Here is a 22,963-nt window from a genome sequence, read left to right as displayed (position 1 = left end):
AGAAGTGAAGTGCCTTCTTCTCTCTAGACTACAAACCCCATTTTTCAAAACATGGTGTAAACAGAATCCCTTGGAGAGTGTGGTGGGCTGGCCAAGAGTGCACTGCACAGCACACAAACTGGAGCCGCTCCAGGGAGAGATACTGGCAGGGAACAGTGGCAACAGGCCTGGGTCAAACACACAGACCTGACTGTTCCCGTTCTACACAATTAGATACACTCGGTTAATCTTGTTGAATTCTTGAGCAGGGGTGATGATAGATGGTTTGTGACCTAAAGTTGTTGAATTTACTGGTTGTATACACTCAATCAAAAGTGCATTAAGATTATGAAAAAGTAATTGTAAAATCTAAAATAAGAACAGAAAAACTAAACAAACCAACCAAACGTGGTATTCTCTGATTGGCTGGCAGTTATAAGGCAGATTAATTATAATTAAAAAAAAAAAAAGTACAGCAATCAAAAGTGTGTTTAAAAGTCATTGTACAGGAAAAAAGATCTTTGGTGTTCTCTTCTACTGTAAAAGATAAATAACAAAGAAGAAAAAGAAGCAGTTTGTCTAATTCCTGGTCAAATTTCCTGTCAGATTTTCCAAGAGAGGAAACATTTCCATGTGATAAACGTGAGCAATAAATCGTGTGCCGACTGTAGGGGATTCATCATTAAAAAAAAAAAAAAAAACACAACTACATGACATTACTTAATCCACAGGTTTGGAGAAATCCTGCACAGTGCAAATAAAAAAATGCCCCCAATACTGATTACAAGTAAAGACAAAAGTATTTCTGTGGTTTAAACTGTGCAACAGTATCATGCATCAGATCACTTATCATGAGACAACACAGGAAGGCAGGGGGGGTTGGGGGTCTCTATATGGTCTCTAAGCCCAAAGGCTTGGTCCTAGATGCATATTGTCAAATGATTCCTGAAGAAGTCAGTTCAATACTTCACTGTTTATTTTGTGGGTCATTTTTATAACATCTATACAATGTTTACCACTCCGCTCTCAAGCTTCACAAAATAGTAGGAGGGATGGGTGGAGGATAGTCAGTGGAGAACAGTGCTTGTGCTTCCAGTCAGTTAGTCTTTAGTCTTCCAGGTTATATGCTGTTTACCTGCATCACTGTTATATACTGTGATAATAGCACCACTGCAACAGATAACACTGCCTTGCTACGAATACGAGCAATCACAGAGGGAAACAGTGGGGGAACAGCGGGGAAGGGGTTGAACTAGTGTTTGCAAGACTGATTCCTCATACAGCAGTTAAATGACCAAGTGTTTGCGGGGGACTGGACACAAATGGACAAGAGGACAAAGTCTATAACTGAATGTTTCCTTGTCACCTGATAAGGAGATGCAGGGTTGAACCTTGAATAGGAACTTTCTCAGTGACACATGGCTCTGAAAGAGATGGTGGTCCTTTTCCGTGAGATACCATTTTCCTCATGATCGAATTTGAGTGAGGGTGGGGGTGGGAGGGTTTATGTGGACTGGTCCCTCTGCAGGGCTGAGATGTCCAGAGGAGGACGGGCCCGCCCACTCCACTCCCTCAGCTGTCCGTCCTTGAAGAGGAGGTTGAGGGCGGGCAGGGGGACACCGGACTCTGCCGGGGGCTGACTGAGAGGGTTCGACATGCCACTTTCTAGGTCAGAGGGCTGGGTGCCGTCCTGCCAACACAGGGCAAAGGTCACAGATGGGAATGCCAGGCACAGGATGATATGTGGAACAAGGATGTAACAAAGTCTGAAAGGCTAAGTACAATGTTTCCTTTCTGATTCACAGTGTGTCCCCTGTTTAACACTCCAAACACTGAATCATGGCTACGAAATATGCAGACAAGGTCAAGAGGCTCAGTTTCTCATCAACACAGCTAAATCAGCAACTTGTTTGACTTCCCAAGATGGAACATGATCTTTAACACTAAAGGTACATATGTACCATGTCTTCCCCTTTTCCTTTATTTATTTTTGTTTAGTTTCTGCTTAGTATTGTTCTCTGCTTCTCATCCTCACAGACTGGCAGACTGAACCACACTCACACACATCGAAACATCTGCAAACCAGCAGAATGCCTGATCTTATCTCAGCCTCGCTCTGGCATCGAGTGAGATTTTAGATTTTGTTTGGCTCCTATACTTTTCTTATTCTCTAACCATTGCATCCTGCTTGGTACCTTGTTTTTGATCTGTCAGTAAAAGAAAAATACACTTTTAATATTTAGGTTAAACTAGCTTTGAGTCCATATCATCATGTGAAAATGACACATGCTGCACTTATTTATTCTTTTAGCCTTTTGTTGCAAATAGATGTAAATAAACTATTTTTTCAAGCTTAATTATTTAATCTGCAATTTTACAGCAATAAAAGTATGGTTTATTATATTTAATTTTGAGATTTAAAAAAACTAAGCATCTTTACTGTATAACATCAGTGAAGGAGGCCTTCGGTGTGCCATACTCTAAACACTGATGTATCTAAACAAGTGTAAAATTTGAATTCAAACTTTATCCTTGATTCACCTGGATTCAACTCCACATATAAATTCTTCACTATTTATCATTTCTCTCAAGGCGTCTTTACCTGGAATGACTGAACGAAGGTTAACACTTTCAGTGACAGCTTTCGGCTCGAGTGAAGTAGCTCTTGAAGGCTGAAACGACAACACCGGAAGTCAAACATCACTACAACACTTCCTTTAGTGTTTTAAACAACAGTACAATTTTTGAGGATGTTGGCTTTTTTTTTTTTTCCCTCTCTTCATTTCACCTTTCGTTGCTACACAGCTTGTGTGAGGCGATCTTTCGACACACTTTGCGGTTGAGCTCAGAGCTGAAGAGAGGCATGCCAAAGCACAGTTCAAGAGGGACCCACTCATCTTCAGATGAAACGTCTGAAAGAAAGGGATCGTCAGAGGCAAGGAGGGATGTGGTATCTAACATTAGACCTTTGTCGAATTTTAACCACCTCTCGGCACTTTCTGTCTCTTCCGAATGATTAAGTTACTTGAAATTTTTCTCTACTCTGATAAATAAATAAGGTAGACCTACTGTCCGTCTTTCCTTTGCTTTCACCGTTATTCTCCTCAGTCACAAGCTCAAAGGACTCAGTACTGCCATTGGTGTCCAGGCCTCCACCTAGATGGGTGTCTCCTTGAAGAGAGGCAACAAATCTCCATCACCACTAATGTGCTGAAAAGTTGTTTAAGTCTAAAAAACTGTTCACAGTTCAATCAAAAAAGTGTAAAACTTTCTTTAATAATTTCCCCTTAACAGGATAAATATTTAGTTCCTTATGAGAAACTGTGTTATGCATAAAAATATATGTAAAATTAAATCTGTAATCATTTACATCAGAAAGATTAAATCAGGAAACCTCAAGGTAAAGGCTAAGAATGTTCGATCCGCAACCATTAGCAAAGGCTATCACACGAAGAGACGCAATTATGCAGACAAACAGCATAATTAAACTCGACTGTGAGCAATCTTTATCTAATTTGCACCACGAGTGCTAATGGCCACCACCAGCAAGGACAATGTCACTAATTGAACCATGCATCTTATCTTGAGTGTGTGCGTTCGTCTCACTACCTCTGCACTCAGTGCTGTCGCTGGCCCTGCGACGGTGCCTGTTGTTGGAGTTGAGCATGGTGATGTAGCCACACTGGTGCTCCAGATCCACGTGCTCCTTCAGCTTCTGCAGCGCTTTGTGCACACACATGTTGGAGTAGGAGAACTCTGCACAGGAAGGAGAGAGAGGGTGAGAACACATTCAGCAGGAATGAAACTTCAAGTGCAATCTCCAGAAAGACCAAAGCACACCGCTCACAACCATGAACAAGACTCTATAGATGGTAGAAGTGAAATCTGCTGTTCTGTGTAAGAGTGACATAAATTGTGTTTTTCCAAAGATTACATTTTCTGTAAGCAGGTGCATTTATCAATTAGGACAGAAATGTTACATTTCACAAAGAAAAGGATGTTCTGATGATTTAACTTCCTCTTGTGATGTTTAACAAGTTAAAACCTCAAAGGCAACACGGAATATTTCACACAGAATGACACTGATAAGACTTAAAATGACCTATTTCAGTTAATAAGCTGTTTATCCTGCATACCCAAGTAAAATGGAGAACACATTAAAGCAGCATTACACTACAGCAGCATGTTATCTTTCAATTATCTGTGTGAAGACAATGAAATAATATAAAAAACTCTCATTCTTTAATTTAAGCATGTTTTCAGGAATTACAAAGTACAAAGACAGCTTCATATCTGAGAAGTTCCTTGTTGTTGATGTTTTTGGTTAGCAGTATTAAGTATGCGCATATGTACAGACTGCATTACTTTTATTGACCGATTTATTCTTTATTACAGTGTCATCAATATAATATGGACTTATGTATTAACTTTGCATTTAGGCTCTATATGTGATTTTATCTTACCTCCTTTCAGATCCTCCTCATCAAAGGGGAACGGGATGTGAATTGTTTCTCCATGGCCATGCATGCCATGACCCTGAGGGTTACATACACATGCACATGGTTTATATGTAAATACGATGGCACAGAGTGGGTAAACACAAAACATTACATGATGCAAGACACAAGTTAAACTCTATTTCAACATTTAGCAATAACCTGAAACCCCATAGTAGGAAAATCAAGCTTATTTGTGTGTGTGTCTGTGTGTGTGCGTTTACCTGGATGAGAACAGCAGAGTGTGTGAGGGCGTCATTGAGCATGGTCAGCACGTTAGATGTGGGGACGACACCGGGGTCGTGACCCCAGGAAGTGATCAACAACCTGTCATAGACCTGGAGAAAGAAAAAAGTGTTAAACAATGGACTCCTCCACAGTCATTAATAACGGAAACCATGGGGAGCACATCTTCCTCCGGCAGCTCATCACTCAACATACTGAATATTAAAAAGAAATATCAAGAATAATACACTTAATTTAATATAGTAGGTGTCACCCAACTCAAAAACAACTAACTCTTTCAGATACACAGAAATGCTCCAGTATCTTCTTGTTTTAAAATTATAAAACATTTATCAAGTTTCTACATTCAATACATAATCTCACCACTATTCATATTAGAAATGGTTCATATCTGGGCAAGCCACTCAAACAGAAGACATATTATCAAACAAACATTAATCAATTCAAATAATTAAGTTCCACCCAGGTACTGATTTTGCATAACTTCACTTTGCTCCACATTTTTTATTGGTTGTCCAACCATCTTCTGCTCTAAGGTGGTGAAAAGGGTTTAAGGCAATAAAACAAAACTAAGAATAGGAATAAAAACGATATGTGCTGCTATATATTTCCATATTTTAAAAAAAATATTACCTCCCCTGAGAATTTACCCCACCAGATTTTCTGTTGTTCTCTGTCTCTCATTCCCAGGACAGTTAAAAATGTTCAAGACCACTGAGAAGCCTTGGAGAAGGAAAAGCAGGTGCATTTTGCGCTATGACTGTTCAATGAATCCATGAAGGTTGATGGGGACAAAGGAAACAGCCTTGAATTTTACCTCCAGTGTTTAGATTACCAGTTCTTCCAAATGTAACAAGGTGAAACTTTAAAAGGGCAGGTGTCAGAGATAAATGAAAAACACACCTACAACTGGACCCAGAGTACTGCTTTTCTTATCACATGTGGTAATTCTTAGCCAACTTTAAAGAGAACTTCCTTTGCTAATACTTGGAGCAGCATATATTTACTCATTCAAGAACACATATTTAAGTTACCCACCCGATTAATAATTAGTTTGGGCTAACCTGGAATATGTCCGGCAGTTTACGGAGCCTTGAGCCTTTAGAGAGCAGGAGAGATGGTGGGCCTTGGCCGGTCACATGGTACAGGTACAGCTTGAACCAGATGGAGCTCACCTCAGGGATCGCTGGGCCAATGTGCTGCAGGGAGAAACAAAGACACACATTACACGTATACAGTCGCAAGAAAAAGTATGTGAACCTATTGAATAATGACCTCAAAAAAGCTAATTGGAATCAGGTCTTAGCATAAGTTAAAAAAGAAATTGTTTGGAGGTGTGGTTTAGAGCTACTTCGACCGAAAAAAAACTACTCTAACCTTTAAAGTTTGCAGCCAGTTAAAAAAAGAGCACAGCAAACACTCATCAATGAGGTAAAGAAACCACCACTGAGAGACAGGCAAAGATTTTAAAGCATCATTGAAACTGTCTAACATCTATGTTCATGAGTCTACAGTAGGTGGACAACAGCGGACAAGCAGGGTGTCTATGACAGGACACCACGAAGGAAGCTGCTGTCTAATAAAAAGAACATTGCTGAACGCCTGAAGTTTGCCAAAGAGCACATTGACACTCCACAGCAGATTTACATAGTCTTTTGTGGACTGATGAAACTAATATTAAACTATCTGGAAAGAACACAGCACTACATCTGGCATAAAAAGTGCACAGCGCATCATCATAATAACATTGATTGAGGGGAAGATGAATTTCCAAGTGTATCTAAAAATCCTTCAGCATAATGTGAGAATGTCTGGACGTCAGCTGAAACTCTGGTGACGCTACAGGACAATGACCCGAAACACACAACAGAATGACTTTAGAGAAACAAAATCCACCTTTTGGAGCGATCAAGTCAAAGCCCAGACCTCAACCCAATAGAGACGCTATGGAACGACTTGAAGAGAGCCACACACGAGTCCAAAGACTACGACAGAAGCAGTTCTGCAGGAAGAATGGACTAAAATTTCTGCTAGGCGATGTGCAGGTCTGATCCAGAGCTACAGGAAGAGCCTGGTTGAGGTTGTCATCCAGTAATTAATTACAAGGGTTCACATACTTATTACTTCAGGTACTTACATTATATTTGTTAATACTCTTGACTTAGATCAAGATCAGATCATATTTTATGAGAAATGAATGCAGAAAACCATGAAATTCCACTTAGTGCCACTGTAAATGTACAGGAGCAGAACTAATGAACAACAATGTACACATAGTCACAAGACTCCTCCACGTCTTTTCTCACATGAATGAGGAAACGAAGAGATGAATTGTATGTGTGTTCTGTCTGAGACGTAGCAATCGAAGTCGCTATTAGAGCTGTGAGCAGGAAACAAAGAAGGACTCATTGAATTCCACTTCACTGAGTCGCAGCAGTGTGAGAACAACCAGCAGCATGAATGGCACAACAAGAGTTTAACTTCTTTCCCTCTGTGTCTCTGAGCCCAGCTAGAAAGCTGGAGTGTGGCCAGGCAGAGGAATTACTCATGAGCCTCGCCTGCACTCTCCCTACCTCCCTACCTCCCATCTCTCTCACTGTCATCTTGTTGTTGCAAGCATACACACACACACACACACACACAGTCACAAATCACCCTAGGCACATAAACATGCACACAGCGAGAGGGCAAGCGCAACCAAACAGAGCGCGCACACATTAACTGTTGACTAAAACACAAACATGCACAGAGAGATAACGCTCACATCCTATCACACACACACACACACACAACATTAGATCCAACTTCCCAGCATGCCACGCAGCCTCCCCTCTGCTCTCTCTCCCCCTCCAGGCCTCATACCTGAGGCGTGCAGCTGCTGATTGGTCTGATCTCATTGCTGAGCGGCGCCATCGAAACGAGCAGCTTGTAGTTCTTGTTGAGGACGCGGCTACAGGTGGCCTGGTCCAGACCCAGCAGGCTCTCACAGCGCAACATGTCCAAGGGGAAACCTAGTTTGGGAAAAACAGTGAGAGTCACAACTTCAATATAAATACGGTGTGGAACCATGAATATGTGATGCACATAGTTTGCATTTATCTGTCTTCTATCACATGACTGAATTGACTGCAGTCATGTTTCTATAGTATTTATGATATGCTAAACTCACCAGCTTTTGGCTAAATCCTTGTATTTACCACAGGTATCTATAGTGACAAACTATTTACAGTTTTTAAATTATTGTTCTTTCATTCCTTTGCTTCAGGCAGTGAAGTTGGTTGAAGAACAATAAACCAGACCAGTAAAGATTCTTTCTTTCCGTCTTCACAGCTGTGGTGTTAAGATGATTTCTCTCTCAAAGGTGACTTGTCAAGAACGTCTTTTCAAATCAGGCAACTGCCAACTTGCCATTCTTGGATTTTCTGATTTGCCTCTTGCTTCATGCGGCAGATAGAAATTTTAGAGGCAAGAGGTGTTTATGAACTACTGATGGTGATAATTAAATGATAAATTATTGCAGAATTTTGCAGATCGTCTCATGCAACACTAAATCCCAGCCACAGAGGTTAGGATACAGTACACCTATTACAAAACCCAGAAAGGAAGCGTCTCCTACAAAACCCTGGTCATGAGACAAACTGCTCTTTCAGGTGACTGAAGAGAGTTTGAATTTTGCAGACTGACTTTAATTTACTTCCACAGTGAACTTCAAACACCGTGATTAATGCTCTAATAAGAGTGTGTATGTTCTCTGGTTGTGTTAAACACTGTCAATCAATTCTGGTTTCTATTATTTCTGTTCTAATGCAGTAATTAACAGTTGCAGTGGAAAATAGTTTGGTCTGGTATGAATTTGCTAAATTTATTTTTGTTGGTCAGATCAAGCTTCATCACTAGACTCATCATTAGGGGCTCTCGCTGCACTCACTCCTCAGCAAACGCCTGGAGCAGCAGCTGAGGAGGACTGAGAGAGAGAAGACAATAAAGGAGGCACACAGCCAAAACAAACAAACAGCATCTGGTGGCACAATGGTAGCTACATGGAAACTCTGAGGTTTTTCTAGACGTTGTTAGAGTACTCACTCTACTGTTCCTTCTATACAAGATAAATAATACAGCTTAACTACAGATTCTCAGTATACAGCATCAAGAAATATCATCATATACACGAGAACTCTAAAGAGGTGAAGCTGACAGGCAGGGGGGCTGATATAGTTGGCAAAAAGCAGCACAAATACAAGTTTCACTTCCTCTTTGTTGTTTCCGTTCTGGTCTTATTTAAAACTTTCACAAGAAAAGTCATTGCCGGCTGACTTTCAAACATCACAAAACAATTTAATGCAACTGAAGTAGAGATATTCACAGCTGTTAGTTCAGCATCTAAATTTAAATACATTTATTGTATGCATTTTTTAAAAGGCAAAAATAATTAGCATTTTCAATCACACGCACATTCAAGTGCAAGCGGTAAAAATTTAGTTTCAAATTTGTTTGCTTCTGAAAAAAACAGGTAGAACCCAAAACCAGCATGGCAGCTGCGTAACAATAAACAAATCCAAATCTTTCCTTGGAGCTGCTGATTTACCACATGTATAAACATTTGAGGGTGCATGATGTCTGGCTCCTGGCTTCAAAATGGGAATGGCAGAGAGTGTATAACTACCTATATTAGGGATATCAGGCCCCTGGTCCTGAGTGAGTTCTTTGTTGTAGCGCAGGAAGAGGATGGTGTTTTTCAGGGTCAGAGCATGGTCAAAGTAACGCTGGGCCTCTCCCTCGGCTGTGCTCTCTACCTGGAGACAGAGAAAGGTATTAAAGTTGAGTGTTTGTGTGCATGCATGTGGCATTCATGTGTACACATGTCCTCAAATAATACATTTTGTATCTCCTGTTTCAAGAAAAATGCTTCACTAAATAAACAAAAAATGTTTTTTTTATTGCTTATTTACCTTCTCTAACTCGGCCAGGAAGCTGTCGAGAGTCTCATCAGACAGCTTACCCACCTCAAACATGGTCACTGCGTGACTCTTCAGGTTCTGAAAGGAAGACACACAGTGAATTGTTTTTGATTATGATAATGCTTTCTCTAATAAGCCTTTCAGCTTATGTGAGTGCGACTGTGTTTGCCCATGTTATCATTCAGATACTAACAGGTGACAGGTTGCCCATCATGAGGAAGGCTGTGAGGGTGGAGTCGAAGAGAAAGGCGATCCTCTTGGTGGGTGCAGCTGGGATGCTCAGGCTGCTGACGCTGCCTGTGTCTGCTGGAGAGACACACACACACACAAAAACAGTAAATACAGTTTTGTTTGAAACCATCAAACACATCTAAGGGCTGACAGAGGCCTAAGACTCTGTGTTAGGTTTAAGTTTAGGATTAGCATTAATTTATTCAGACCTTGGTCTTCCAGACTGGTGGTGTCTGTGTCAGTGGCTGAGGAGCCTCCTTCCATGACAGGACTGCCCTGTTCCCAGGACAGCAGCATCTTCTGGGGGTCCATGGTGCTCCTAACACAGAGGAAACTCTGTTTATTAGTTACGTTGATTTAAGTTTGTTATTTTCTTCTTTAATGCATGGAAGCACATACTTGAGCCTGTTGACAGACGGGGCGTTCTTCCAGGTGGGGTGGAGCTGCTCTGAGCTGAACACCTGACCTTTCTTTACAGCAAAGCCAAGGCGGCAGTACATGGATACTGCATTCTGAAAAAAACAAAGTCAAAAGATGTTTGATCCCACACAAAATATGTTTGTCATTAGTGAGATACTCTTTGAACCTGTCATCATACTGGATTTTTTTTTGTACCTTAACTGTCAGAGCAAGATGGGGAAAGGTGTGTGACAGCACTTACAGTAACATATCTTAAGAATGTCTAGTAGTTTCATCTCCTTCATTCTTTTATAACATGTGGTTCTTTTATGCATGCTGCTGTAAAACAGCCTCAGAGCAGACTATGGTGCACTTTTATTCAGAGGATGTTGTACAAACCCTTTAACTTCACTGCTGATGTTTTTACCACTGAATATTCTTTCCTGCTACAGAACTCCATTCAGCACCATCTACACAAAGGGACTAATAGATGAATGACTGAAGAAACTCTAGCTGCTTATAAAAAGACTACTTTGGTATCATATGGTCAGATTTTTATTTTTATTTTTTTTTTACTGTCATCAGGTTGGCTTGTGTCTAATAAAACTAGAAACCTGAATACGCTACTGGGTGATGCTCAGTTTGTGACCCAAATTATCTACAAGAAAAATTCATTACTCTATGTCCAGTGAATTTCAAAAAAGAATAAGAAAAAGGTAACATGGTAAACTTTCCACTTAACAGCTGGCTGGCTTTTTCATTATTTCCTTAATTTATACCTTTGTCAACTTGCCTTGCTGTTAAAACTATTATTCAAACCGAACAGAGCACCTCGGTCAGGTATGGAGGACTTGATTGCTTTCTACACCTTAAGCCCTGGAGGTACAAGCTGAGGTCAACTCCTAGCCATCATTTTATATCCAAAGAGACAGGGAGGAAAATTTTTCCCAAGCGACTCAGGCCACAACATTGACGATGGGGAAAAGTTCGACACAGAAGAAGTTCTCTCAGACATCTTTTTCATTTCTAAAGTGACAAGAGTTTCTCCTGGTGAAATCGCTGCCACTGCTGCATTCAACCACTTCTTTCAAGTGCTGATTTTCAGCAGCAGGGATGAGATGAGACAGAAAGGACAGGGGAGTTCAGCTCTTTACAATGGAGGTCATAACACTGAGAGGGAATTTGGCTCCATGTCTGATAAGAGAGTGAATGGGAAACTGGGGAAAACTGGGTCAGATTCGAGCACCAATTCAACTGGAACGGTGCTGCTGAGCACTCTGACAGAGTCGTGGAGCATGATGGATCGAATCTGAAACACTCCATGTGCATGTGTTTGTCTTGTGATGTGCATGTCTGTTACAGTGTATGTATCCAGAATGTCAAATCAGTAGGGTACATAGTGCTGTAATCTACATATTATCCCTCCTTCTTAATTACTTGTGCTTTGTTTCATTTGATTTGTCTACAACAAGAGGAACGTCAAAACTGCCTACATTCAAATAATAACATCTATTTCAAAATAACAAGACAGAAACATTACTTAAAATTAGTTTGGTTCCAACCTATTAATGAGCAAAAACTGACAAAGGGTGCCAACATTTCATTATTTAGTCTACACGCTGCCACACCATATACCTTCAAGTACACAGAAAGGCAAAAAGAATGTCTCAAAATCACTTCAAAAGCCAAAAGTGGAACCAGAGAAAATGACCTCCCTATTCTGTCAGAGACTATTTTCAAAGAGAGGCTATCTTTCTCAGATGTACCGTTTTCCATCCTGTTGCGAAAAGTCTATACATTACAACATACGACTCTGTTTCCAAGCAACTAATGGATACTCACCTTCACTAAGTCCAAGTCAATCTCCAACACATTTGCAAGCTGAGAGCCACAGTGAGAGAAGGGATCAGGGAGGAGAAAAAGTGAAAATCAGGAGTTGGGAAGTTGATCAATAAACCAGCGTTACTGAGTCATATGACATCCAATGAACAGAGCAAGGGAGAACAGGCAAACACATTTTTAAAGCCCACCTCTGCCACGTTTGTCTGCTCATCAATGGACACAAAGATTTTGTAGAGAAGCGTTTCAAAGTAATCACCCTGGACACGGTTCATGACAAAGCCTTCCAGCGGGGGCACTGAAAGACAAACAGTAAACATCTCATATCACATTTCTTTTATTTTGCAGACCAATTGTTTTCCTTCTTCTTCTTCCTCTCTTTCTTTTTTCTTCTTTTAAACACTGTATGTATCCATAATGACACTATTAGGCATCATATCAGTGCACGTCCATTACGCATAAAGCTTGCTTACAGTTGTCGTTTACCTACACACAATGTTTAATCAGGGTAATTACTCACAGAAGGTTTATTGCAGGACATTAAAATGCATGCTGATGTACCTGAGATGCAGCTGTCATCAGATATGGGAACATCCAAGTAGATGAAACCCCGGTTGTACAAGCCTGCAGAAAAAAGAATAAACTCTGTAATAACACCATGTAAAATATAACTGCGATTCTACCTGTAAACAACATCTCTGTTGATGTTCAGCAAACAAATCTTACAGTAAAAAAATTCAAGCGAATCATTTCTCACTGAAGCAGCTACTTGTATTCAGATTGCCCTGCGTCTCCTGTATTTCATTGTCTTTGTTCTTACCTAGTCACCAGAACTGCAGTGGCAGAGGTTCATCACAGCCAAACTGTTCTCTAATTAAAATTTAAACTGCATGGGCACAACCTCAACCCCAGTTCGTGGTCTTTGAAATGCACACCAGCACCAGATGCACAAGGTGCACACTTCAGCTGCTAGAATTTCAATTCAATTATTAAATGATCAATTTTTACTGTATTTTATATTAAAGTGCTGCGTGTCCAAAGCAACTAATTAAAGTAAATGTAGACATTTTATAGTTAGCTATTCGTGGATATGTAAAAAAAAAAAAAAAAAAGTAACCATATAGCTTTGAACCATCATACATCTCAATCTGACAACACTCCTTTCGATATTTTAATTAACCCATCACCATATTTGAATATTTTGAAAACAAATTTATTCAACAGTCGTTTTACATTAAATTACACACGTGTGAACACTAAAATTAACAAAGGCTGATTCAGTATTAGGGTCATGGTATTGTTCATGCTGATTCACACACTGGTTAACTGAAACAATTAAACAGAGCAGAGCCATTGTTCGTATTGTTAGCTTAGTTGAGTTCGCTTTTATACCATCGCCAGTAAAAATGTCCAATATAAACTATATATATCTGTCATAAACAGATACTAACTGATTCATGGCCCCGCCATATTCTTGTTGTAAAGGATGTGAAGTTGTGAGGTACTGTATTCCGCGATCGCCATCATTCTGACTTGTAATGTATGCAGATACAGTTGCATCAACATATCAGATACTCACTTAAAACAACATTGTACTCCATTGATCCAGCCAGCTGAGGACCAGAATCTATCATCTTATCAATGGCTTTCTTCTCTGCAGGTGAGCAGATCTGAAATTACAAGACAACATTACAGGATACAGTGGCAAGAAAAGAATTATGTGAACCTTTTGGAATTCATGGTTTGGCATTAACTTATGTCATAAAATCTGATCTGATGTTCATCTAAGTCAAGAGTATTAACAAATATGAGAGACTTGGAGTTTGGTGTTTTCATTTATTGTCCTGTAGCATCATCCAACTTCTACAGAGTTCCAGCCGACGTACAGACATTCTCAAATTATCCTGAAGATTTTTTTGATACACTTGGGAATTCATCTTCCCCCCCAATCACTGCAAGCTGGCCAGACCCTGATGAAGCAAAGCAGCCTCAAATCCATTTTCCAAATCCAATTTCTTCATAGTGTCCTGACAACCTGCTTGTTCAATGTTTTACCTACTGTAGACTCATGAACACAGATGTTAGCCAGTTGCAATGATGCCTTCAAATCTTTGGCTGTCACTCGTGGTTGCTTCTTTACCTCATTGACGAGTGTTTGTTGTGCTCTTTTTTAACTGGCTGCCCACTTCTTGGTAGAGTAGCCACAGTCCCAAAGTGTCTCCATTTGTAGATTATTGGCCTACTTTTAGACTGGTGAATTTCTAAAGTTTTTGATATCACTTTGTAACCCTATCCAGCTTTTTGTAAATAAACAATTATTGATTGTAGATCCTCTGAAAGCTCCTTTTTGCCAGGCATGGCTCACATAAGCACATTCTTCTTGTGTGGAGCAAGTGTTTTTTGTCTGTCAAAGTAGTTCTGATCCACACCTACAACTAATTTTCTTAACTAATGCTAGCACCTGACTCCAATTAGTTTTTAGGAGGTCATTATTTCAAAGGGTTCACATACTTTTTCTCACTAGCTATGAGGTTTTTATGGTTGTTCTCAATAAAGATCAGAATTTTTTGTGTTATTATTTTAGGCACATTATTTTTGTTAACACTTTTGACTTAGATGAAAATCTGGTCACATTTTATGATAAATTAATGCAGAAAATCATGAAATTCCAAAAGATTCACATACTTGTCTTGCCCCTGTATGTGTTCATTTGAGTTTATTTCCACGGGTGCCAAAAGTCACCTCCAGCGAATAACAGTGGTAGTGAGTTCTCTGGGAGGGATGAATACATTTGCATGTAATAACTTTGTGGACTTTTTTCCAGTGTTGCCTGTTTTCTTGTGGAAGGAGGAGCAACTCTGCAAATACTTATTTTTAGTCAGGTAAGATTTCCAAATGCAGCAGAGGCTCACAAGTTGTAAACAAATCATTCTGATTAAATCTGTAGATACCTTATACATGTAGTGTGCATAATGTAAAGGTGCAGTGAAGGAGCAATAGATAATGTGGTCCTACTACAGCGTTTCTGCAATACAGTAACTGAAATAGCTCAAATTCAAAAGTGCCTCTTGGAAACAAAAGAAAAAAAACAAAAAAGCACACAAAGCACTTGTCTCACCCTAATATCATCCTCAGTGATGTAGCCTGTCTGAGCCACCCACCACGGCTCCACAGAGATCTCTACTGGTTTGGCTGGTAACAGGTCCCGTGCTGATTTCCTGCGGAAGAATTTCTGACAAGAAAAACAACAAAGAAAACAGGTGAGGCGCGCTGAAGTCACCAAATTCCAATGTAAAGATCAGTATTTTAATTACATTGGGTACAGTGGAACAAATATCTAACATACGAAGCCTGACACTGATTGAAAATGGTTTGAGGTGTACTAAATATTACAGATGTCGATGTTTTATTACTAAGCAGTTTGTTGCTCAAAGTAAAATACCGGGAAATATTACTGGGTTTGATATTCTTTCCTCCAATATTTAATTTACACTAAATGTGCAAACATAGGCAGTTTCCATATTGCAACAGAGACATGAAATATATTTCTAATGTATGAGGTGTGCTTTCTGTAAACAATCCAATTATTTTACAAAGGTTATTTTAGAGACATGTCTTACTTTGGAGGACCTGCACTGGTTCATTAGGTCAATGTACTGGTTTCTCCCAATGCCAAGCAGCCGCAGACCTGTGGGATAATGGGAAAATGAGAAAGTAAGTCAAACTCAATCATGCCTTTGTAATTGGCCATGAACTTGTAATACTGTTGCTGCACATTAACGCTAGAGAAAATAAATCTGGCAGCTGCAAAAGTGTCTCTGGCATTTTTCAATTACAGCCTCTTAGGCTTTAGAAAATAAATGGGAAGAAATTACAGCAAGAAGCAAAGTTTGGGAATGAGCTTTTCTGGACATGTCCAACTTCATGTTGGAGTTATTTCGGCAAGCAAAGAAGCTTTGCGAGTGGTGACTCACCAAAACTCTGCTGAGAGAGTACTTCCACACAGAAATACCACACACTTTCTCTGGGACAATCCTCTGACATACACACATATGTGTAATCTATGGTAGAGTCTGTGTCTGCATGCATATACCTATAACTAAATTAACATATATTATATATAAATCTGACTAAATTCTGGGCCATATAGCTAACGTTTAATAAGTGTTATAGTGCAGAGGTAAGCTTCTTTACAAATTCCACCTCGTCACCTCCTCTTGCCTGTGCTGCACCAGCCTGGAGGGGACGAAGAAAAATATGCTAGGAAGGCTGCCAATGAAAGGGATGTTTGCATTTCTGACCCCTAACGCAGCAAAATCTTACACACCTTATCAACTTCCCAACTGTTTCACCAAGACACAGACACAACACACAAACATCTACCCACATACAGTCTCTTGCACACGCTCTCCCTGCCTCTCTATCCACCCACTTCTACATGACACACTTCCAAAGCTCCTCCAGGGAGATTAGAGGAGAGAGAGGACCCTGTGAGAACAGCTTGCTGGCAGCCTTCTGCCTCCGCAGCATGAAGGCCCTGTACTGCCAGGACTCAGTCACTCACAGGCCAAAAGCCAAAGCCTGTTTCACTTGACAGCAGAAAGTCAAAGAATGCTAAGACTGCCCTCACATTTGGCTTTCAGCTCTGGCACAGCTTAATAAGTTTTTGTTTGTTTGAGAATCAATTTTCTGATTTATTAGGAAGTGGGATTTATAACAATTACAAAAAAATATTTGGCTAGTGCCTTGCTTTGAAATACAAAGAAATAATTTATGTTTATTAGTTATGTGCCTCAGTAGGTATGATAAACATGTATATCATCAACCAATCACATGTGATTTGTTTAGTATTAAAGAGAAGTCGCAGTAGGCTTTCTAAAGAAACCCTGTCATATCGAAAACACTTAAAAAAACGACACATCTGTCAAGAAAATGTAGAAACAAACAACGCATGCTGCTCCTGCCAGAAGGCTGTGCAATCCTGGTGCCAATCTTCATCTTTATCAACAAACAAAACAACAGCTTAACGTCGTAAAAGGCATCTCAATTGAATTAATGTATTGTTTTAAATGGTGTATTAAAAAGCTGAAACAGGAAAAAAAACATAACAAGGCATAAATTAAGTAAATTAATCTGCCAATTATTTTCCTGATTAATTGTTTGGTCTATAAAATGACAAAAAAAAAAGTTTTTTAAAACGCCCATCACAATTTCCTAAAGAGGAACTGCAAAGCTGAAACTAATGAGTGTTTGGCTGTAAAACAATTCACTGCTATTCAGAATAGTTCCTCATTAATTTTCTGCCAATCAAATAATCCAGTAATTGTTTCAGCTCTAGTTTCATTCTAAGTGGTAAGCACCAATACTGAAGAAATAATATTCGCTATGAATAATACAGAAAAGTCAAATAACAAATGAAGATCTGTAAGTTTAAAGTTTTCCCTCCTGCAACCTCCTGACCCCTGAGCTCTCTGAAAACCTTTGCACCTTTTCACTGTGACTGTTCCACCATCCTGTAGACGAACAAGGATGGAAAAAGATGTGAAAATAGAGACCACAGACACAGAGAGCGTAGGTGTAGGAGGTATACAGAGGAGGGGAGAAACTTATAAGTAACTTATATATATATAAAAAAAAAAAAAAAGGATAAAAAAACTCACAGTCAGCAGCAGTGAAGTTGGGCAAGGAGTCGTAACTCTTCTCACTGTTCATAATATCCTGGAGGTACAAAAAAGAAAGAAGAAGCACACAGAGAGGGAAAAAGAAGAATTAAACAAATTTTTCATTTCCCCTTTCTCTGTCCCCCTGCCTCTGATTAATAACAGGATTAGCAGATCTGGGCGGTCATGCTAATTTCTACTCCTCATTTTCATTAAGTGCTTAAGATGGATTATAAGAATATGACATAGCCTTTGGCAATTCAGTGGCCACAATTAAAGCTCAGTTAAGTTTAGTTTAGCATACACAGGAAAGTGGGTGAAGCCATTTTAGGTATGAGCTAAAGACCAAACGCTTCGTCTTCATTCGTGTTTATGAGTTAAGTCATATTAGTCACGTCTGTTCTGGTGAAATAGGAAGTATGCTTAATGTGGAACAACCAAATGTGACAACTAGCATCTGCAAGCACACAGGCTTGAGAAGAAATGGAAATGCATAATTACATAAATGTATCAGTAGTCAGCTAGAAACCAGAGGTAAATTAATTACATGTACTTCACCATCAGTAAAAATCATTATATGTATCAAGCATCTCTCTCAGTCATGTGAACACACAAGCTCAGCATTTGTAATCGAATAGAGAATTATAGAAGTCAATAAGAACCTGACTGGTCAAAGTCTATAACAGACTGGCTCTCTGTGGGCCTGACTGTGCCAGCCTCAAACAACAGACTGAGCTTTACCAGTGAGAGTGAGCCGTCATGCAGGCGAAGCCCAAAGTGACCGCAGTGCAAACAGAAAAAGATTTTCTCTGGGTGTGTTTGTCCTGGGATCGGTCCTCTTTGTCTCCCCGAAATGACAGATGACCCTTAGACTAGATGCTGACTGACACCTAGTGCCTGACTGATGCCAAGTCTATCAACACTGTATATTACATTTACACCACATGTGCTTCTAAAGCAGTACGGTATTTTATAAACTAAGTTGATATATCTAATTATCTAATGCTGGCTGTAATGTGAGGTACTATTTGCCATGTTGCAACATGTAATTTTAAGACTAGCACTTATGCTTGTCAGTGACGTACAAAGGTTTATCCTCTATACTTGCTGAGTTTACAAAAACAGCGTAGCTGCATTAAAGGACACCTTTTAACTATGTATTATGGGTTATTCTTCAAATAAGGTACACCACAGTGCATGTGGCAGCAAGGAGTAGTAAAAACTCTTGATTCTTCTTATTATACTGTTATTTTATTAGTTTCTTGGATTCCCAGTGTTTTTACCACTATATTTTTTGTGGTAGGCCGGCTTAACTCAAGACTCAAGACTTTCTGCTTTTATTTGTTATTTTATTCATTAATCTATAGCTAAAATCTGTAAAACTACTGCTATTCTATGTGAACAGAAAGAAGCTGTAACAAGGTTAAGCCAGTTCCCCTCTGGGATCAATAAAGTTTTTTGAATCTTCAATGAATCACTGTTTTGGGTTTCAGAAAAAAACTGTCCTGAATCAGCCAGGGCTTTCACATTCTGTGTGTTCAGGTGTACAGGTACCCAGTCACTGAGATTATAATAACAGACAAATGGTTGAAGCTGAGCCACGTCAAAACCCCAGGATTGCAAAATCTTACCTCCATGATTCCTATGTAATATGAGAACGGAGTGACTCGCAGCCCTTTGACCATGATGTCAGACAGATGGTAGGGATACAGCATCAGGTGATCCCGACTGTACTTCAGAAGCTCCTCATAATACTTGCGCTCATCCTTTCTCACATGGCGCACTGCACGTAAAACACACACAGCAGTAAGGTCACAACCAGGGTGAGTGGTCATACAGTTACACTTTGAATAAATCTATATCTTCAAAATAGGACTATTGATTGGTAACAAGCTCCAGAATTGATTACATAAAGCGTATATCATGTACACAGCTATTTACACTCAGATGTCATTTTTGGGGGGTAAGATAAGATAACCTTTATTGTCATTGTACAACAAAATGTCTTTATACAATGTACAACTCACTAAAATTTACAGTTACTAATTTCAATACTGGTAATTAGATATTGCAGAGCTGTCTTTTCACAATCCATTCATTTTACTTCATAAACTGAGGCAAGTGAGTGTAAATTTGGCCAGTAAAGAAACATCCACACATACCTCAAATAAAATGCAACAGGATTTGTTGGCTAGTCATCTTTTAATCTCACACTCATGTCACAATCATGACATGTCTTACAAATCAAGGTGTGTGTTTAGCACTGCTGTGAAGGTCCACCTCCTTACCTAAGTTATTGCGGAATCGCAACTGGTTGCGGATGCTGTACAGCAGAACATGTTTCTCATACTCGCGCTGAGAGTTCCCCAAACTCTGCAGAAAGAAAACACAGCACACAGGTAAAGGCCAGAGTCATTAGTTGCATTGTTCTGCTATTGAAAATGTATTGTCACTATTTTAATTTCAGAATTAGTATCAGGAGGGGACACTTGGAGCTGGCTGCAGAGCACTCCCCATAATCACAGCGTCTGTGGTTTGAATCCAGCTGGGGACTCAGCTTTGGTGAGGATGTGCAGGGATGCAGTCAGCTCAAACTGCATCCCTGCACATCACCACGACATGTTGGCGTAATGGCACAACGTTAATGCAGGAGGAGGGCTTTACGCAGACTATTAATGGTAATACAACCCTCACAATTTTCGACAGCGCAAGCCAAAAAGCGCACGATGTGCACACAGGTGCGACTGCTGCATTTGCAGGTGACACCGACGCGCTAAAAAAAATCACGTGGCACCACCTATCAAACAATCTGTCATGTGATGCCAGAGAGGTTAGGAAGAGGCGGCGTAGCTTCATGGCTCCTATACTGATGCTCAGCTATGGCTCCGGCTGAATGGTGAAGCTCCTGCAGAGGAGCAGAGCGCGTCGTGCGACACTGACAGCTGCCAGTACGACACACAAGAGTTTGACATTGACAGGCACAGCGTCTCCACACGGCGGTGTCCCTCTGTCCCCTGCCCTGTGGAAACATTAAGACACGGTACCTGTTTGACATTAGCTGGGAGCTTGTTCCACGGATAATTCTGCCTGATGTGAAATTCCACGTCCGTGTTCATCGCTAGCTAGCTAGCAGGCTAAAAGCAGAATCCCTGGAGATGATCGGAAATTGGCTCTCGGGCAAGTCCACGGTGACTTTACCCCCCGACACCCAGCAACCGCGCGAAGACCCCCCGATGTGCGGAGATGTTTGGTCCGGGGATTATTTTCCTTTTCAATAAACGCTCACTTCCTTGTTGTAGTTTCGAACCAGCCGTTCGTCACGCTCGTGGCTACATTCGTCACTTCCTGTGGAGGCGTGGCCGCCGGTGTGAATGGAGCACGAGACGGAGGGACTAATGAGGTGATTGAAGATCAAAGCGGATCAATGTCCCAGGAAATAAGAAAAGATCTCCAACAGCTGTGGTTAGGATCCATCCATTAGTGACAACAGGTTCAGAAATAAACTGAACAGTCTCTATGTGTTTTCCAGGTCTCTCTTAATAATGGGTAAACTGGTTAGTGACTGTATTGTTAATTGAAATGACAGCTTACCTTATACTATCTCCAATAACCTATCTGTGTTATGTACTTGACACATACACAAAAAGTAGTTTGATGAAGCACAACTTTATAACATCTGAGTGTTATATTAAAATGTTTTAATTCGTCTTAGGACTGGGGTTTGACTTGTCTTTCTTCAAGATTTAAGGCCCCAAGACCCAGGATTAACGACACATCATAGCTAATGTTGCATTTTACCAGGAGTAAATCGAGCTTTTGTGCATGAGCCATAACTAATTCTTCAAAATAAGAATCTCTGATTTTCATTTGCCATTCGCCATTATCTTCAAACCTCAGATTTAAGGGGCTGTAAAATCCACATTTGCAACTGCACACTTTTGGTCTTGAGTTCTGTCAATTTAAATAAAAGTCCCCAAAGACACAATTATTCAGCAGTAAAGCTTTAGATCTGAAAATCAAGTCAGTAAGGTGAAGTAAAAGTGTAAAATTATAATTTCCCCTGCACCTAGATTCTCATATTTAGGCACTGCCCTTTTTTTTGTCATATTTTCGGCTTCACCTATGACACACCATGACCTATGAACATGAACTTACTGTTAACAGAGTGTAGGGTTTCACCGTGTGACAAAGTCCACCAAAGCTTCTTGCACTCAAATGTCATGATGTCTGACTTGTTGACAGCTTGCTTTTTTGCAGCTATGTCATTCAATCTGTCTATATGAAACTCCAGTTCCTTGTCATACTGTGCTAAACAAACATGACAATAATTCATTTCACTGCCTCAGGAGCTGCATGGAGTGCAAGTCTTGAAACCTCCCCTCTGGTTGCAGATAAAGCTCCTTTGTGTGATAAAGAAATCACATTGTGGAGACTTTGAGATAAAGGAGGGTTAAGAACTATATTTTACCCTGGAAAAAATAACTAATAAGACTATACTATGGCATACAGGCATTATGTTTATTTGGATTGATTTCAAATAATATTACATGAGAGATTCATTTTTATCTTTTAGTAAGGAACTACTACTGTTTGTTCCTTTGTTTCATGGCTTCTCAGCCTTGTTGGACTGTGACCTCTTAAAATAAAATGGTATCTGACTGCGACCCCTTATCAAAGTTCCTGGTTTCAATATGGACTTGAAGAAAAAATGTAGCTGTGCTGTTGTAAACCTTTGGATATTACTGCTATATATCTCCAGCTTAACAGGGCATTTTCATTTCTGCAGGCACATACAGAGAGAGGGTCTGGGTGCTCAAACCTCTGGCCTTTTCCCAAATTAATCGTAGGTGCCACTCTACATGGGCCGGGAGTCTCAGCCATGTTTTGCTGCTACTGATGCCTCAATTCTTTATTTGAATACGCTTTCCACTGTGATGTTATAGTACATTAAACCAAATTATAAAAACAAGAAAAGAAAAAGTGAAATCTGAAAAAAAAATCTGCAGGCAAATTTCAGTCTGTTTCCAAAAAAGAAAGTTGCTGTTTTCAAACAATGATTAACAACAAATTATTTTAAATTGGAAGCTATTAGAAATCTGGATTGCAGTTATTTTTTCACTTGTTTTAAATTTGTCAGATATTCAGATATTAATTA

At 39.9% G+C, this 22,963-nt stretch overlaps 1 protein-coding gene across 2 annotated transcripts; it reads right to left on the bottom strand.

Moving 5' to 3' along the window:
- Positions 1 to 940: 940 nt before the first annotated feature.
- Positions 941 to 21,396, bottom strand: fam91a1 (family with sequence similarity 91 member A1). 2 transcript variants are annotated; one of them, XM_026347790.1, is made up of 24 exons: positions 20,853 to 21,395; positions 20,097 to 20,181; positions 19,440 to 19,591; positions 17,809 to 17,866; positions 15,769 to 15,836; positions 15,267 to 15,380; positions 13,728 to 13,818; positions 12,710 to 12,772; positions 12,340 to 12,446; positions 12,152 to 12,190; positions 10,310 to 10,422; positions 10,120 to 10,229; positions 9,873 to 9,985; positions 9,671 to 9,757; positions 9,385 to 9,514; positions 7,584 to 7,732; positions 5,786 to 5,920; positions 4,700 to 4,813; positions 4,443 to 4,515; positions 3,589 to 3,735; positions 3,049 to 3,150; positions 2,768 to 2,891; positions 2,582 to 2,651; positions 941 to 1,669 (listed from the first exon to the last, which is right to left on the bottom strand). In XM_026347790.1, the coding sequence occupies exons 1-24, from the start codon at positions 20,922 to 20,924 to the stop codon at positions 1,484 to 1,486; spliced, it is 2,502 nt and encodes an 833-aa protein (XP_026203575.1). In that variant the 5' UTR covers positions 20,925 to 21,395; the 3' UTR covers positions 941 to 1,483. The 2 variants fall into 2 exon arrangements, with proteins under 2 accessions (XP_026203575.1, XP_026203576.1); XM_026347791.1 differs by having other exon boundaries at positions 1,484 to 1,669; positions 9,873 to 9,982; positions 20,853 to 21,396.
- Between the last annotated feature and the right edge of the window lie 1,567 nt (positions 21,397 to 22,963).

Source organism: Anabas testudineus, chromosome 11, assembly GCF_900324465.2.
Source record: "Anabas testudineus chromosome 11, fAnaTes1.2, whole genome shotgun sequence".
NCBI lineage: Eukaryota > Metazoa > Chordata > Actinopteri > Anabantiformes > Anabantidae > Anabas > Anabas testudineus.
This window is presented reverse-complemented; position numbering and strand designations above follow the sequence as displayed.